General features: G+C 38.9%; 1 protein-coding gene across 1 annotated transcript; it reads left to right on the plus strand.

Moving 5' to 3' along the window:
- The first annotated feature begins 1,319 nt into the window (after positions 1-1,319).
- LOC145985941 (hydroxysteroid dehydrogenase-like protein 1) lies at positions 1,320-15,136 on the plus strand. The gene is made up of 6 exons (XM_083120079.1): positions 1,320-1,601; positions 6,967-7,089; positions 9,138-9,248; positions 10,143-10,363; positions 12,189-12,416; positions 14,453-15,136. The coding sequence occupies exons 1-6, from the start codon at positions 1,421-1,423 to the stop codon at positions 14,567-14,569; spliced, it is 981 nt and encodes a 326-aa protein (XP_082976205.1). The 5' UTR covers positions 1,320-1,420; the 3' UTR covers positions 14,570-15,136.
- Positions 15,137-18,589: the final 3,453 nt, after the last annotated feature.

Consider the following 18,589-nt stretch of genomic DNA (forward strand, 5'->3'; position numbering starts at 1 on the left):
CAGTTGTGATGGTAAGTCTGTGTGTGTGTGGGGGGGGCTCCCCGATGTGGTAGTAGTAAATTCCACACCTTGTAATCAAGGGATCAAGAGTTCGATACCCATGTTGGTGCTGTAGACCAACTAAACAGTAGACAATACTGATAATACAAGTTGGTCAACCAGGTGGAAAAACTAGTCACTGGTTTTAAAAGAATGACAAGTGAAGGCACATTGGTTTCTGGAGAAAGAATCTATTTTCTTGAAATTCGGTGCACATGTAGGAAAATGAAATAAATGCAACACGAAAATCGTGTTTGCCAATTCACTAACCTGATGAAGACTGTGATATTAAGGTATGTTATAAATTTCAAAGTAAGAATGAGAGAATGAATACATAAAATTAAAACACAACATATCACACAATTTGAAACTGACGAACTGGCAATACCACACGATGTATTTGAATTAAATTGTGAACAATTTCTTCTAAAGTGAATGAAATATTTTGAATTACAATTTTTCTTCAAAATTTTAACTCAATTGGTTTCTGTAGTCTTTTATTGTTAGGAAACTGCAATGTTTTGTTTCTGCTTGTTATTTAGTAGCAGCGGAGATTAACAGAGTATTATACTCCTCTGCCCCGGGAATCTGTGGAGCAAGCCCGCGCATAACGGAAGAGAAGGGGAGAAAGTGAGTGGGAGGAGCAAAAAAGTTCTCGCAGCTGATAACCGGATTGTAGCTGCACCCACGTTCCCCGTCCATGCTCTCACGAGTTCATTGGTCGAGCCCTCTCGAGTCACTACTTGCGCAGAAACTTGTTTTTGTTCGCTTGCTCCAGAGATTCCCGGTACAGAGTATACATCTTAGGACGTAAAGACTTGTAAGTGGATACAAGGACATTTGTGAGTTTGTGGCACTGCTGAATGGTCAGCGGTCTGAGGTTCGTTCCCCGATTGCGATGACTCTGTGTCATGAGGGCAACTGAGGAATTATTGAAATGAAGAAGCAACATTCCGCCGGTTGCCCTTTTTCTCGATTTCGAATGACGCCTCAGTTAATGGACGGTTGGAACTCAGAACCTTCGAGTAGTGTAAGGTAATAACCGGTGTGAGTAAAATTTTCTTGAAAGTAACACTGCCAGCACTTTGTAAACTTCCAGGAAAATATTATCTGAACTCTTGCATGGGAATCAAAGTTCTCACAATTATACCGTTTCAAGGCTTTTTTTTAAAAAAATTCTCACAATGTTACACTGTTGACAAGCAGTTCCTGAGCGCACACGAATCATTCTTGAGGTCTCCCCTCTCCTGTCTTCTACGTGGAAGAGAAAAGACGTAATCAAACATATTTGTAAAGGTGAACGTACATTGTATGGCTGGCAAGGTCACCTGTTAAACCCGTCTACTTTCCAGTCTCGTCGGATCTATCTTCAGTGTACATAATGACGGGATACTTGGCTGACTCACCACGCGACATTCAGCGAATCGTCACGATTCTGGGATCTGCAGCTCTGGTTGGGATCGTGCTGTGTGTTCTCTGGTGGGTTATTTCAGGAGTCAGGACTTACATCTTCTCGCCTTTCTTGCAACCAGACCTCAGAAAGAAGTTTGGGACTTGGGCAGGTGAGTCACATAAGACAGAGAGAGAGAGAGAGAGAGAGAGATACAGGTTGCGGTGTGAGAGAGTTTGTAGCTGTTATACTCCCTTTCTCTCTCCTCTCTCTCTCTCTCTCTCTCTCTCTCTCCCCTATCTCTATCTATCAGTATACAAACACAGACCCGTACGAACATTTTCACAGTGTATTGATTATATCAAAGTGAACGTAGGATTATGCGGGAAAGGTGATACGTGGGTGATTTAAGGGAGAAGGACTGAACCCTTCGACTTCAACCTGCGTCGATTCTACTGCTGTAAAAATGTTCATATATGCCACCGGCAACGTTGATTCTGTGCCGCGTGGTTGTATACATGCAAAATGAGACTACTGGTTTGCGAGGGCTTGTAGCGACGAAATTCTTTCTCAACGAGGAAAAGGTTATTAAGCAAAGTTGTACACCTTGATGCCTTCTTTTGACTGTGAAAAATTATCTGTTATAGGGCGATGACCTGGGTACAGCGCCTTGAATAACGTAGTGTGGAAAACGACCCAAGAAACTAGTTCCCAAGACGGATGACAACATAGATGGCAGTGCGATCAGTTCGAGTGCTAATTTTCTTATGAAAGTAATGCGGCTTAGTTAGTTTTTGGAATATATTCAGTGGCGAAGCGTGGAGTTGCTAGCAGGGTAGGCACAAGAGTGCGATAATATCCATTACTTGCCTAAATCTGTAAAAAGAAAGGGGGGGGGGGCTATGTCATGGAGAGTGGTTCAATGTCTCTCCAGGCCGCTTCTTTTCTTGTCAGTGGGGGACGTTTTCAAAAGTGTTGTTACCGGCCATCAGTACGATAATTATGTCTTAGACGTTCTCCTCCCCCCCACCAAATGTCATCGATCTAGATTTTTTTTTTGTTTGTATATTTTCAACCCCTGATTTATGCACGCACCTCCAGAAAGAACTACCAATCATGAGACATCTCGAAAATCCAACGAATAGTGCTCGAGCCCTGTTGTCAATTCTTCATCATTTTTTTCTAAATTTATTTATTTATTTTGCAATGAGGTGAAAAGGGCTAGAAGAACCCCATAATTTTCGGGTCAGTATGACGTTTGTGCCGTGAGCAGATGACAGAATTCCGCACTTTCAGCGACTGTCAGTTTGGTACGTTCTACTATTGCCAACTTAGTTTTTTTTTTTTAGCAAGACTTCCTCACACCGAGGAAAACACCATTGTTATCTGTTGTCTAACTAAAGGAATGGTTGTAGTTAATTCTAGTCTTGGCTTTCTAGATGAATGAATTTCTGACACCTGTATGTGCAAATAAACATAATTTAAATTTTGGATATTTTCGTCTCATTTGTTCTGATCTATGTTAATCGTGATGATGAGAATGCATGGAAAATGAATTAAAGAGGATCAGGAAACATTGACATGACCACAATTAGGTCACCTGGCTTCGTAATGTGTTAGGATGACCACTATGGGGCTTTCAAGAACTGTGGTAAAGGTGACCTATCTCATTCAGTGTGAATACTTCGCATCCTAGTTTGTTCTACCCACCTTTACGTGATAATAGAACATAGGATCCTTGTTTGGGACACTTCTATGATGGCAACACGAAAGGTTACTATGTAACATATAAACAGGTTATAATAAATGTAGTTGCTTGAGAGAATAGAATCCCAATTTTTAGGCGCAATTTAGCTCTTTTCTGCCAATCCAAAGTGACAACACTGGCCTGTTCCGCCAGACCTGAAACGGACATGGCCCCAGCAATAACCCCATAACACTATTTGTCCTAAACCCAAAAAAACCTCTTCCCTTGCATTGTACTCTCATTGACCGCCCTCTTCTCTTGTTATCCCTTCAGGGTAAACGAAACTGCCTACCTCTTCGCTCGTGTCGGCTGCATAAAAAAATGTTCTGCTTGTAATATCTATTCGATGACAGTGTTATAACGCATTAAATAACGTTTCAACAACTTTTATTTATTTTAAAATTTGCTGTCGCTTGCCACTCACTGCTACTTGCAAAGGAAAATAGAGTTGAAAACATTTTAGAAATTATTGTTATAATAAGGAAACATTCGCGCTCCGAACAACGCTCCCTTGTAGCGTCCTGAGCAGGAGGCAAGTTTTCACAGAGAGGGAACGAACGAGGGAATCCCCGCTCACGATAAAAATAAATTATTCTATTTCCAGTGAAAGTAAAACTACTTTGTAAATATAAGGCGTAACTAGCGTTTTAATTTACATAATTTGGTATGAAGACTTACTTCACAAATATAAGTTCTTTAGACTTTCTGTTTACGCTACGGTGTTGGGTGAATCGACAAGACCATCAACACTCTGACCAGAAAACGAAGTCAGAACTACAGTACTCCGTAATTTTCAATTTCACTTACGCTTGTCGATGAAAGGAAGGAAAACCTAAGTTTCGTACAAAATATGGAGAATGTACAATGAAATAGAAATCTCTCTGCTCGAACACAGGCTAATGTTTATAAATAATGCTGGTACACCACAAATTTCCAACCCTGGCGGAAATGCAGTGTTGCTGATATTCTGTTCCTTCTACTGGGTAACACCGCGAGGCCGGCCTCACGAGCACGTTATAAGCATACGTACAATACTCGTAAGATTAGGCTTCCCGCATATACGACCGTACGACAGAATGTGAAGAGAAGAGGCCCCGGCAAATGTGCCTCACTCCGTGGAAAGTTCGTATACTGGACAGGGTTAGAATTTTTTTGTAATTATCATAAACGAAAATTCCAAACTTTTGCATTGCATTACATATGTTTTGACGAAATAAGCAAATACACCTTTAAAAGAGTAATGGCGTCGGTAGCCCGGCCTCCTGGCCTCATAGGACGCTTCGCCACTGATATATATTGTGTAGATTTGTTTGTCTTGAAATGCGGTACGTGAATTGATGGAAACAGTTATATTTGTGGAGTGATTTGCAGTCACGAAACGGCATTAATTTGGAAAGAAAAGTAAAATAAAATTAATAAATAAATAGTATGAGTAACACAAGAAGAAACACCGCAAAGTGTCACATTTCATTACATTACATTTCACGTCGTAGCGGCATGACGGGAAACACAGGCCAGCGTTCGGTTGGTGAAATCCTCAAGCGATAAGTGTCGCGTGCCGCTTGTCGCTTTGGTGCGCAATCTCCCTAAAGCAAAACACTCATTGCATCGCGCATGAACGAACAACAAACCACGGCAACATGTTGCAAGCTATTGAGAAAATGGCCCAGTTTGAGCGACGCACAAGCGACAAAGCGAAACGTGTGGCTTATCGTGTCGCCTAGATCTGTTGTTGTAATGTGCGGTTTATCGTGTCGCCTACCTGTTGTTCGCACAATTAGCAGCGAACGCTTGCTAATAGACTGAAGGCACCATGTCGCTTGTCACTTAGTTGGGAACTCCCCCTGTAGCGCGTCGCTTCGGTCTCAGCACCCTTCCTTTAAGGAGGTTTCCGACCGCAGTAACAAGTAGCACGCGAATACGCCATATGAACGTGTCGTTTGCTGTTTGCACCCTCATGTGCAATGAATGCTATTTTAGTCTGGAAGTGTGTGTCACTAGTGTGACAATGTGAACATCCCGTGTCGCTTGTCCCATTGGTTTGAAAGTTTCCTTACAATCATGTCGATGGCACTAAGAAAGTATTGTGGGGTTACCCTTGTCGTTTCATGCAATCATCATTATCATCATCGCCGCGATTAGTTTAAAGCGGAAGAAAAGAGACAGTAAATATCAAAAATACAAATGCTTCAGTGTGTATATCTTTAAAAGAAATGATGATGATGATGATGATAATAATAATGAACCTAATTCATACACAAAAATTTAGTTACCAAGAGCATTCCACGCGTACATTTTCTCCCGTATTATTAACGAAAGTATGATGATAACAGGACGTGGTCGACTGTCTAGAATGTTCGTTAATATCTTCGCGACCACTGTACCAAGTATCATAGCAATTATCATATTCATAGAAATGCTTCATGTAAAAGAATCAGACGTTGCAGCGAGAACTCCATTTACTTCCATTATAAGCAGACGAATGCCATGCACGTATACCGACACCAGCGCCTCTAGCGGTATCATATTCGAGTGGAACCAGCCAGAGATGCCAGAACAGTGCCGTTTTCCACACTACGTTATTCAAGGCGCTGTACCCTGGGTGTGTGTAGGGGGGGGGGGTGCGTGCGTGTGTCATTCCAGCTCTCACACTCTTACACACACACACATACAGTATCTCACTCTCTCTCTCCCTCACACACACACATACAATCTCCCCTCTCTCTCTAACCCCCCTCTCTCTCTCTCTCACACACACACACTCTCACTCTCTCTCTCTTCGCACGCTCTCCTTTCTGGAAAACATTTCACTTTGAATAAGTTCTCTCGGGTTAAATATCGGTTCCGAAGTAGATAGGACATATTCGAGAACTAACGTTATTCTAATGTTCAGTGCTATTTCAATTTCTTCAAGCCCTGAAGAACACACACAGAACCCAACAGCCCTGAAACAGGCACCATGTCACGGATAACCAGGGAACTTTCAATACATACTAATGTCATTGATTATTTGATTTATTTAAGAGGATGTTAATAAAGCGTTGTGATTAAACCATGTCATAAAAGCAGTGACTTAATCGTCAATGTAGCCTAGTAGAATTGATTCCAGTTAAGTCCTATTGTTCTCCCCTCCCACTAGTGTTTTAAACAAGTGCACTTGTGTGCACATGTGTTCACAAATGTTGTAAATAAGTTTGACATGTTTGACATATGATGAAAAGAAACGAAGGGTGAATAAAGTACGTTCTTTTGTTATTAACAATAAAAACAAGAGTGGAAAAATAAATGAAAAGAACCTTTTTGTATATTTATATAAAAAGAAGGAATGTTTACATTGTATGATTGTCGAAGATTAATGGCGGCCGCGTTTTTCATCATATGTCAAACATGTCAAACTTATTTACAACATTTGTAAACACGTGTGCACACAAGTGCACTTGTTTACAACACTAGTGGGAGGGGAGAACAATAGGACTTAACTGGAATCAATTCTACTTAGCCTATTTTACAAATGGAACTAGTAGAGTAATACCTTGGAATGATCAAGAACTGGAAGGCAACATAAAATTGACATCTCTTACCGTGAATTCAGACAAATACACGAAAACACGCAATTCAACTTGATGTTCTGATGGATTTCTATATTCAATACCGATTTCAATTGATTGCTTTAGAACACATTATTCTTAGATAGAGGTCCTACCTAAAATTGCAGGCCATGTTGTGATTGGTCTCTTTGGATGTAATACAAGTACATGACCAATGTTTTCTATTTTAAATCCCTTTTCAGTTGTAACGGGTTCCACAGATGGGGTTGGGAAGGCTTACTCTCTGGAGTTGGCCAAAAGAGGTCTCAACATTGTCCTCATCAGCAGAAACCCAGAGAAGTTGGAGAAGACAGCGTTGGAAATACGTAAGTCCACATTTAACAAATTTCTCTCATAGACCAGCATGTGAAGAGATCGGTTTGTTCCCAATGTAATTATTATTGTTTTTACTTCGTTTTAATTCTTACATAGCATAGTGACAACGGTGTCATTAGTTTTTATCAATCGTAAACACAAATGGGATGTAATCAATTATTGAAATTGTTTCCATAAGTCCGCAAACGTGTCTTCAACGTGTAAGTAATACGTTTATTTTAATGAGACCAGGAAAGTTTTTTTTTCCATATCAATACTATCTACTGGGTTCGATAACCAGTGGTTCGGTTCGCACTTCAAACTGTAGGTGCGATTAGCCTTTCTGTGAATAAGTAAAGTGGATTAAAAAAAAACAAAAAAACACCTCTCGAACTTTTTCATACCTTGGTGTTGGTTACTTTAGCACAGAAACGTACTATATTATTTAAGCGCAAAGCATAGTTGAAATGAAATTTCAGTCAGAATAAAAAAATCAAAAAAAAATCATATTTTACACATACACACATCTACCGTTGCATTATACGAATCAACTTGATCGCGATGACGATACCAAATGACGAACACTGGCTTCGGACAAGAATTGGCTATGATAGCTACTAGTTCATTAATGTACTAAGTGTGGTGCAGTGGCGGCGATTAGGGGGGGAGCGAGGGGGGCAGTTACCCCCTCACTTTTTGCACCTACACTATGCTAAACCTTATGGACCAAGGGAAAGTAAACTGTCCTTGCCCCTCCCCCCCACTTTTTGCAAATTCCCCCCCTAGATTTGGAACCCAATCGCCGCCACTGGTGTGGTGTATGCTTAAACGCTGAACACGCGTTTATATCCCTTACCTTGTCTATGCTGTTTCGCTTAAACAAATGATTGATTGATAGATTGACTTGCTTTATTTTACTTCGCTTTTTGTGCTACTTTTGGCTAATTTGAGAAGATGGGGATGAGGGATGATATGATGAAATTGATGAATGGACACTCACAAACATCCAAGACTAGGCCAGGATTCGAACCCTGGACCCCTGGCGTCGTAGCGCGATGTGCTTGCTACTCTGCGACAGGGGCCGGCTCTTAAACAAATGAAAATTATTGTGAGCTCACCGGCCTCTATGATCTCTCGGCATAACGCACTAAGAAAACTTGTGGAGGGTATGGGAATTTTTGTACCTATTCCTCCTTTCACAGAAAAGAAAATTAATCAAGTTAAATTAGTTCCATTCAAATGTATCAACTGATATAACTATGCATGTAATTGTAATTTCTTTGGTTTGTCGTTGATAGAAACATCTGAATCGATGTAATTTGATGCGTCATGAATCAAGTGAAATACTGGAATAGTTAGTTCTCTGTGCTAAATTTAACTAATTTTATTGCATTTAAGGATTTCATTGCATCATTAGTTTATGCGGCTCGTTTACGTTTCATTCATTTTTCTGTTAATCTTACTATTGTTATTGGTGTTAATTTGTTGTTCAAGATCTGATAAACGTTTCCTCAATGAGCAAGCTAAAAAAACTATTATTTAATATTTTATGCTACAGTCCACAATTAGAAATCCTTTTCTAAATATGAGGTTAAACTAATTATATTTAAGAATTAAATAAACTACTTTTGTTGGATGTTTATACAATATGATTCGATTAGTATAATAGTTAAATAACTAGAATAATTATAGTTGAAAAAGCAGATGCATTTTAGTACATGTTCAATTTCTGGTGCATTTAAACGTTTACTTGAGGCTACATCTTTCGCATTTTTGTGTGAAATTGAACAAGTTTCTCGTCAACATATCGATACTTTAATGTTTTCCTAGAGTGTAGGTATTCAAATAATAATTTAGTAATAGTGGTAATATATTTTCTTGATTTTGATTTAGTTTATTTTACTTCGCGTTTTGTGCCTCTTGGCTAATTTGCGAAGATGGGGATGAGTGATGAAATGATGAAATTGATGAATGGACATTCACAAACAACCAAGCCCGACCGGGATTCGAACCCGGGACCCTTGGCGTCGCAGCGCGTAATATATTTTCTTTCCTGCAGAAACATCATACAAAGTGCAGACGAAGATAATTGTTTCAGACTTCAGTCACGGTCCAAAAATTTACCCGAAGATAGAGAAGGAATTGAAGGATGTCCCAGTTGGGATCCTGGGTAAGAGGTATTTTAACTAATCACGCTCTAGTTCTAGAGACGAGGATTAAAACAAATATTAAGGAATACAAGAAGATGCTGTCTCCCCCACTTTTTTCTTCACCCGTGCATTCGTATAGCTTACGTACAGTTAAATTACAATTCTTGGAATGTGAAAATCCAGTTTGTAACACTAAAACTACTCGCAGGCACATGGGGCATGTGGAGGTAAAACCCCACACAAACACAATCTCGTCCATTTGTTGAGATGGTGTAATCACAATCACGCTCCAGCCGCCATACCTCCTTTCACGTGTACTAATTTACTTTAGGCTGGGTGAACTCCAGAGCTGCTACATGCAAGGACATTTTCGGAAAAATTCTCACCAACAGACTGAACTACAGCAGCTTTATTAATAACCCTGTATAGAGAATTAATGAGAATGAGGAGACAGGTGAGTGGAGAAGTTACGTAATTTAGAACTACATAATTTGTATTCATGTCCAGATATTAATAGAATGATTAAATGAAGAAGACTTAGGTGGGCAGGTCATGTGGTACGAATGGGAGAGGAAAGAGGAGTTCACAGGACTCTTGTAGGGAAACCTGATGGTAAGAGACCTGTAGGAAGGCCAAGACGAAGATGGAGGGATAACGTTGAAATGGACCTAAAGGGAATCGGTAGGGATGACAAAGAGTGGATAGATCTTGCTCAGGATACGGACAGATGGAAGGCATGTGTTGCTGCAGCCATGAACCTTCGGGTTTAAGAAGGCTAGACAGTTTTTAGTTAGTTAGTTAGTATAGAGAATTAATAACTGTTAACAACTCAACAGGCGAGAGGTTTTTAAGGTCGTTTCTCTTTCAGCCGCCATTGTGCATACTGTCACTCACGTCACATTTGTTTCTTGCAGTTAACAACGTGGGGGTAGCACCCTACCGCCCGAAGTATGTATACGAAATGTTGCCGGAGGAGATTTGGAATGAGATCTTAGTGAACATCGGAGCAACGACAATGATGACCCGCCTACTTCTTCCAGGGATGAAGAGAAGAGGGAGGGGAGCCATTGTCAACATCTCTTCTCTAGTGGATGATGTTCCTTTTCCACTCGTCAATATATATGCGGCTACCAAGGTAGGTCCATGTCAATGGATGCCTTCAGCACTACATACTGTCTCGGGAATCTCTGGAGCAGCCGAGCGAAAGCAGGTGCTCTGCGCAAGTATGGTTCGACCAATTAACGCTTGAGAGGGAAAGACACGCTGCAACGACCACTGATTTGCTTTGCCCACTCGCTTTCTTCCATTCTCTACCGTCATGCGCGGCCTTGCTAAAACATTCCAGACACAGGGTGTAAAGAATGTGTGGGGGGGGGGGTTGATGGAGGATTATGGGGTGCAATCCACTTCAAATGCACGAGAGGAAAGAAGATAAAATTGTGGAACGTTACATGCAATTTATAGGTATACACATATCTTTGAGCTACGAGATTAATAATAATTAGATATTTTATTCTGAAACGTTGTTTCGAATGCACACTGTAGAAGAGGTTGGTGGTGTCAAAACGACAGAGACAGTGGTTCCAGGAGTTCAACACCACAAAGTTTAACTTCTGTGGTGTTAAATTTGTACTGATTGAAACCATTTATCCCGTTGTTAAAAATCTTCCATGTTGTTTTAACATATCTCCTTTTCAGCGAATTGCCAATGCTGCGAAAAAGTTTTTGTTTTCGTTTACAAAGTAACTTGCATCGGCTCACCTAGTCTGCATTTTAACATTTACAAATAGTCGCAAAGAAATTCACACAACATTTATTCTATTTGGTTGGAGAATAAAAAATCCAATAAAATTTTCTTAAAAATTTGTGGGCAAGTAATATTAGTCAATACTGGACACATGTTTCTTTCACTTTATGCACACAGAAGCTAACTGGAACGGAATCTAAGTTTAAAGTGGGATCTTAAAAACAATATGCCTCCACAGGGTAGCGAATGTGGGACCACTGGACTCTCATTGCTGTCAATGTAGTAGCGTTTTTGTGCTTTGGGATTTTTAGGCTGTTTTCTAATGGAAGTCGTGTTCGACTGGGGTATTATTACCAGAACAGATCTTGTCACATAAGTATTTTGGAGCGTCGACCGGAAGGATTTCGTACAGCAAAGTGAATGTTAAATGTTATTTTTTTAAAAAAAAATTGGTAATGGTTAGCTAAAATAGATAATTTAAATAGGCTCATGAAGGTCAGTGGTCGTTTGTCTTCGGATACAAATAAAACCCACAAAGTAGCTTTGGATTTTTTTGGAGAATATGTTACAGTTCTACCAAGGTGAGAAAAAAACTGGAATTCACGTGAACAAAACAGTCATTTGTTTTCTCCTCTCGCTTTTCCTTCGTTCGTGCTTGTGTGTTCCGAGTTGTTACATTCATTCCACTCGAATGTATCGAGAAACGGGATACCGTCCCATGTTTTGCATGTAAGTGTGACGAGCATGTGATTTGTTTATTTATTCATATTTATTATAGTACATAGCCTATGTTTACGCTGGATAAATATGAGGGCAACGAGCTTTTGACAGTGTTGCACATTTTGGCAACGCAGAGGCAGGAAAACAATGCTTGGAGCTGATTGCATCACCCGTTGCCACGCCGCTCGAGTATTATTGAAACTGGACGCCAGCGCCAGAGGGTTTGCCTCTTCATGGCGTACGCAAAGGGGGCTGTTGGGGCTACAGCCCTCTCCGAAATTTCGATAAAATCAACTTTTTCAAATGAAAGCAGTGATGGATTGGCAGGAAAAAAGGTGGTACACGCATGTGAGAAAAAAATCCGACACGGTTGTGTGTGCTTGGATTTTTGCAAAAAAAATATCAACGAATAACTGAAATTATTTGTCACTTAATACCGACATTTTATCTACTGTTACTATTTCTGAGTAACAAGATTTCCATATCTCAACAGGCATACGTACGACACTTCACAGAAGCCCTGCAATTCGAATGTCGGAACACCGGAATCGTGGTCCAGAAGCTTAGTCCGGGGTTGTTGGCGACCAACATGACGAGGTACAGTCAGTTTGTGCAGAAAAGCTACATCGGTTTCCCAGATGGCAAGAAATACGTCAGCAGCGCAGTCAACACTCTTGTGGTGACAGACAACACCCCTGGATACTGGATACATTCGATTATCGTAAGTAACAAAATGTTCGTATAAGATTAGTTTTGTTATTAGCAAACGTTCAGCAGCTAAATTAGGTGCTAATACTACTAAAATAGACTAAGACTTCCAAAGTAGACGCTAGTGTTATAGTAAGCTCTAAAATTGCTAAAAAAAATAGACTAAAATTCCGAAATTAACGCTACCGATTTGTAAGTTATCAGCACGTAATTTCATGCTCAAGTCAATTTAATTGTACTACTTCAATTGTAAGACCCTGTTCACTCAAGTAATAAATACTAATAGTATATTTATGTATAGCTACTTATGTACGTATGTTGTAGTAGGCCTATATTAAAAGGATAGAGAATAAAAACAAATTAAACGTTCTTGAGTGTTCGATGTAATATTACTAGAATTTTAGAGTTGTGTGTGAGATATTGTAACAAACATTGACTATTGTTATACTATTTATCTTGTTAACAAATCATTATTTATTAGGTTGTTCCTGTTTCATTTCGAATGACTTTTTAGTCTGTAAAAACAAACTAGAAACATACCAATATGTCAAAAATATTTTTAAGAATAAAGCTCACGCCCTTGTTTTTTTTTCCCTTAAGGTGTGTATTTAGTGTTAAATAATGTGTAATCGTTGTAAATAGAACTATTAAGCGTAGCAATTTGTATGGTGGTATTTATGGCATAATATCTGCATGTGTTGATAATACTACATGTAAGCAGCCCCTCCGTCAAAACTGAATAATATCAATCGCTACATATACATCGAATTTCATAACTTTTCAACTTTATTATTTGAAAAATATCCATATCCTAAATATTCAAAATTACCAATTTATAAAAAAAAGGTGTCTGATTTTGGTAAAAAAAACAACTTTTTAAGCTTCTCTCTTTAAACATGGAAGTGCACCAGCGCCGCGAGTTGTGCAGGGGTCCTATCATCCCCACCAGGCACATACACAGGAGAGGGGCCATTCCCCCTTTCCCTTCGAACTATGAAATATTTAAATGTGAACCTATAAAAAGTTACGGAAATAACATATCGATTTTTCATCTTTGTAAAAATTTCAGTTTTCTCCTTGCATGAATGTGTTTGTTGTGCAGAAAGGCATTCTCGAGACGTCTGCAGGGTGCAATATGGAGTAGTTTTAGTTTTATAACTATTGATGCGAGTCTAGTAGTCGTCCCGATTTTGTCGGAACAGTCAATTCCTTTTAATCTCTTCCCCGACTTTCTTCGAAATGCAGTCGTGATGCGAAAATGTCTCTTTATTTTGTTAACTAACATTTAGACTTCTTCTTTATTGTTATAATAATTGACTGATTGTTTTCATCTTATCTTCGCTCATCCTCATCGTCGCGATTAGATAAACTTGGCCGAAAAGCAACGCAAATAACCTAATCCAATCAACCTCACACTATTTCTGACCTTATCTTCTAAGCTTCTTTGTTCCACATATTCGGATCTACTCTCTCCTTAAAAAAATCCTGGTTACGGATCTTATAGCAACATATACAAAATAAACATAATACACAAAAGCAAGTTTATATATAAACAATTCTGGGTACGGGCCTGATCCCCACTGCTTGGAAATTCAACATTATAGGATGCAGGTGGTCCTGTACAAAGTGTAACTAATTGTGTAATATGACTGTTTTTTACTGCTATTCTAAAATATTTTTTTAAGACACACATATAAACTTGTTACGGACTGACTTAGATTTTTCTTTTTACGGAGTCCAGAAGCTAAATAAATATAAATCAAGGCACGAGTCCAAATCCTGTTGCCAACTAAGAACTAACGAACAATCCAAGCAAACTGTATCAATCGATGCGTTTTGCGCAAAAAAATTATATTTCATATATTATTTCTGTGTACATGAAAATTCTAGAAATATTACATAAGTTGCATTAAATCGCTTCATTGGTAAATTTATCTGTGCGAGCTAGATATTATAATATTAACTTAAAAGTATGTTCAACATTATTACAATACAAACTGAAAATATTTTCGATTTATTCACATATTAACTTTCTTTCTTCACCAACAGCTAGTAATCTCCAAGCTGCTGCCCCAGCGAGTGAAAATATATATAGTGTTCCTTGTGCTCAACATGTACAGGATAGAGTCAAACGAATACCTTGAAAAACAACAGCAGAGAAGCTAGGATCAAAGAACGAGTGCAAGAAAGAAAATTCCCTCAATTCAAAAGTGACCAGTTTCAGTGGAAATTAAGTGAGAGAAATAGAATGCTGTCCGCTCAAAACCTTTTGAGCAACTTGGGAACTTTCTAATGTCTCCGTGTATCTCTTCCTCTTTCATAAACATCACCATAAGGTTTTTTTAATGTATTACAAAATAACAAGTAAGAACAATAATGAAACCAGTGAATTTTTAAGACAACAAAATGTCCTCGATGCAAGTAAAGAGCTGACAACTTGGTATTACGACATTTTTGACATAATGTGCAAAACATGAAACATAAATAGTGGTCATGTAATATTTAAAAATTAGTCATCTTTCAGAATAACCACTAATATCTCTAATAAGTGCATTAAAAGGCGTTACCAAATGAAGTTACTGGATTGTTGTTAACTTCATGGGAATATATTATTACATTGTTGAATTTTACGAGAGAGTATGATTTTATTACAAAAATATATGCACCCAATGTTCATGATATCAAATTATTATGGAAGTTAAGGATTATTACAGACATGAATAAATATGAATATTACAGGCATGAATAAAGATAATACTCCATGTAAGTCGTGATGTATTCCCTACTTGTATGGCCATCCCTCGCCCTGTTTTGAATCAATGTAATGAAAAGCGTAACTGAACGTCAACATACAGCAACATTACATAACAAGAGTAATAATGGATTATTTTCCGTTATGAGGAAGCAGAGAAATGCAGCGCTTTGTCAGAGTGGTTAGGCTACATATATTAAGTTTTGAAGTCCACTTTATGCACAGATAGGCTAATCGTGACTGAATTTTCACTTCGGTCGGTTTCAAGAGTGGAGAAATATTTCCAGATGGGCTCGGCTGCGCTGGTCGTCATGGTTGCTAACGATGTGCGTCTCTCTCTCTCTCTCTCCGTCTCTCTCTGTCTGTCTGTCTATATCTCTCTCTCTCTCTGTCTCTCTCTCTCACTCTCTCTCTCTCTCTCCCTGTGTGTGTGTGTGTGTGTGTGTGTGTGTGTGTGTGTGTGTGTGTGTGTGTGTGTGTGTGTTATTCCTGCTCTACTATAAGTAAGCCTGATAATTTCTCAAGTTGGATTAGGTCTATTACACCCTCTCCCACTTACTGCCGATTCCTCTGTACTATAAATCATAAATAAATTATTTTACAGGGCATAAATATTTATGTAGAGTATATTATAATAATATAAGTGGGCTCTGAGTCACTATATATTCTGTACCGAACTAAAACAAATATATAAATTGCTGCCCTCCCTACTGAAATACACGTTGAACAGCAACCTCCGCGCGTCTGTATTACAAATTCCACAACTGTTGTTGTCCAACAATGCTTATATTATTGTTTCTCGGTTTCCTGCAATCCTTTGCGTTGCACTGTGTACTTGAAAATGCACTGTGCACTGTGTACTGTGATGCGAACCTACGAAAATTATTGGAAATATTGCACTGACTTCATAATCTTCCACGTGATTAACAAGCCAAGTTCACAGAAGAAAGGACTTCTCCCTGACGTAGATTTAAGGAACGTCAAAGAGAAGTCGCATGATAATCAAGCGTGGAAATTTACCTTCAAAGGGACCCTGTACTAAATGTCTTTGAGACTTCTTATACGGCTTGCAAAATATGTAACACTTTTATTAACTTTGTTCTGTGAACAGCAACATGAATTCGTTTATTATCTGTCCACAGTAAGGATGAAGTCATGTAAACAAATACACGTAGTCAGGCCCGTAGCCAGGATTTTATTTCGGGGGTGGGGGGTTGGCTCATCCCTTATCAGCACAGGCATCGCCGAAATAATTGCAGAGTGGGGCAGGCAACTATTAAACTTGATTATTTATTACCACGGTTATCATTGTCATTTTACAATGATAAAGTTATTAGAAATATACCAATTTTAATCCAAATTTATTGTTATTATTATTATAACTTATATGGAGAGACTTCGCTACTCGATCCACACAACTGTTGTCCATTATTTTCTTACATTTTGTAGTTAGTGTACTGAAATTCACAGTTATTGTATTTTGTTATTAACTTTTACACATTCCGTTCAAAAGAGACTTAAAAAGTTAGGGACAAATTTTACTCATAAAGTTTATATTGAGTGACCTCTCACAAAGAAAACTATAAATTTTGGGAGCTGTGGATCCATTTAGTTATTCTTTGGATTAAATGGTAGAATATGAAAATGTAACCTGGTTCCTCTATTATACACTAAACTTTTTTTGATCTAATATTTAATCCTGCTAAGGAAGTTAAATTAATTACTACTACACACTATTTGAATTAGATATTTGAAGGATTTCTGGGGAGGCTTCAGCCCCCTTAGCCCTCCCCTGGCTACGTGGCTGCACTAGGTGTTTGATTGAATTAGTATATTTAATGTCTCATTTCTGCCCCTTTCGACTAATCGCGACGATCAAGCCCCACAGAGGATTCTACTGGCTTGGAATGCAGACGCCAGAGCCTCGTTAGTCTGCAAAATGCAGCCCAGGTTGTACTACGTGAAAGTGAGATTGACTTTTGGGTACCTTCAGCGAATGTCACCCCTTCCACCCCACAAATACACGTAGCTACTACATCACGTCTTGTTACACTGTGTGATTATTATTTTCGGCAATATCGTATTCTTTACGGTTTAGTTGCACATCATCTCGTAGGCAAAGGAAATCAAAATAAGAGAAAACAAAAGAAGAACAAGTATCAAAACTGTGATAAAGTTATTGACCTTAAAATCCATAAACAATTTTCACTTTTTGTTCATTCTAAAGCTATGATAAAATGTTTTCTCCGTTATTAACACGATTGATTGATTTAGTTTTAATTTTACTTGGCGTTTTGTGCCTCTTGGCTAATTTGCGAAGATGGGTATGAGTGATAAAATTGATGAATGGACATTCACAAACAACCAAGCCCGAGCGGGATTCGAACCCGGGACGCTTGGCGTCGCAGCGCGATGTGCTAACCACTCGACCATAGGGTCCGGTCGTTATTAACACGACATGTAACATATACGAGTAGAATATTTTCTTCACTGTGTGCCATGTAATGAATAAAATGAAGGGGCAATCTGATCTTCTGTCTTACAAATTTAAATAGTTTCCCAACTTTGAATGTCTATTTAAACTACATTTATTCAAATCGTAACAATCCCTAAGATTGTATGTTTATTTTATTAAGTCTCTCTGAACGCTTCATGTTGACCAGGGCATTCACTTGTTTTTCTCAGCTGTCTCAAGCCTCTTAGGCATGTTTACAATGCATTGTGTTGTGCCATGCAAACCTCCTGAGCATTCAGGAAACAGGTAATACTTCTGGGTTTGGTGTCAGCGGTTTGCATGGTAGCAATTATGATAATAAACACGATTCGGCGATTCGGCATCGAGGAAGAGCTCGATGGCCAGGGAATATAGAGGTGAGACAAGCTGGGAAGTGTCTGGACTTTGGGAATTGAGTTGGTAGAGAGAGGAGGTCAGCAAGGCAGGAGGTCGATAGTGGAAGCACGCTTTGGTCAGCATAAGAGAGAAGCTTACAGAGGACTTCGCTATTTTCATTCAGCTCAGAGACTTCAGTTAGACAGGTAATTATCCTACACCCAGCCATGATACAGGTTCAACAGTTCACAAAATCCAACGAGTGACCATTGTCTTTTCAGTAGTTTAATTCCTTTGTGTAATTTGTACCTTTCGCATGCCAAGCAATGACTCGTCATGTCAATGACGAGTGGTCTCATCAAGAGGATGAATGATGAGTAGTTTACATCACCCCATCAGCTAACTGGTTAACCTGCTAGATACTCTTAAGATCCCACGAACTTTAAGGTTCGTTACGTGGTGGAGATTAGCGGGTCTTTTCATTTTTTTTCAGAAATGGAAAGAAATTGTTAACCAGTTTTTAATTAAATTTAACCCCACCCCAAATTATGACACGTGGTAGAGTTGCGGGCCTTTTCATTTTTTTCTTTCAGAAAATGAAAAG

This window comes from Lepisma saccharinum, chromosome 3 (genome assembly GCF_977018435.1).
Source record: "Lepisma saccharinum chromosome 3, izLepSacc3.1, whole genome shotgun sequence".
NCBI lineage: Eukaryota > Metazoa > Arthropoda > Insecta > Zygentoma > Lepismatidae > Lepisma > Lepisma saccharinum.

Coding starts and splice junctions, on each gene's coding strand:
- LOC145985941 (XM_083120079.1), top strand. CDS start 1,421: ATGACGGGATACTTGGCTGACTCACCACGCGACATTCAGCGAATCGTC. Junction 7,090..9,137: donor GAAGACAGCGTTGGAAATAC/GTAAGTCCACAT, acceptor TCTTTCCTGCAG/AAACATCATACAAAGTGCAG. Junction 9,249..10,142: donor TGTCCCAGTTGGGATCCTGG/GTAAGAGGTATT, acceptor TGTTTCTTGCAG/TTAACAACGTGGGGGTAGCA.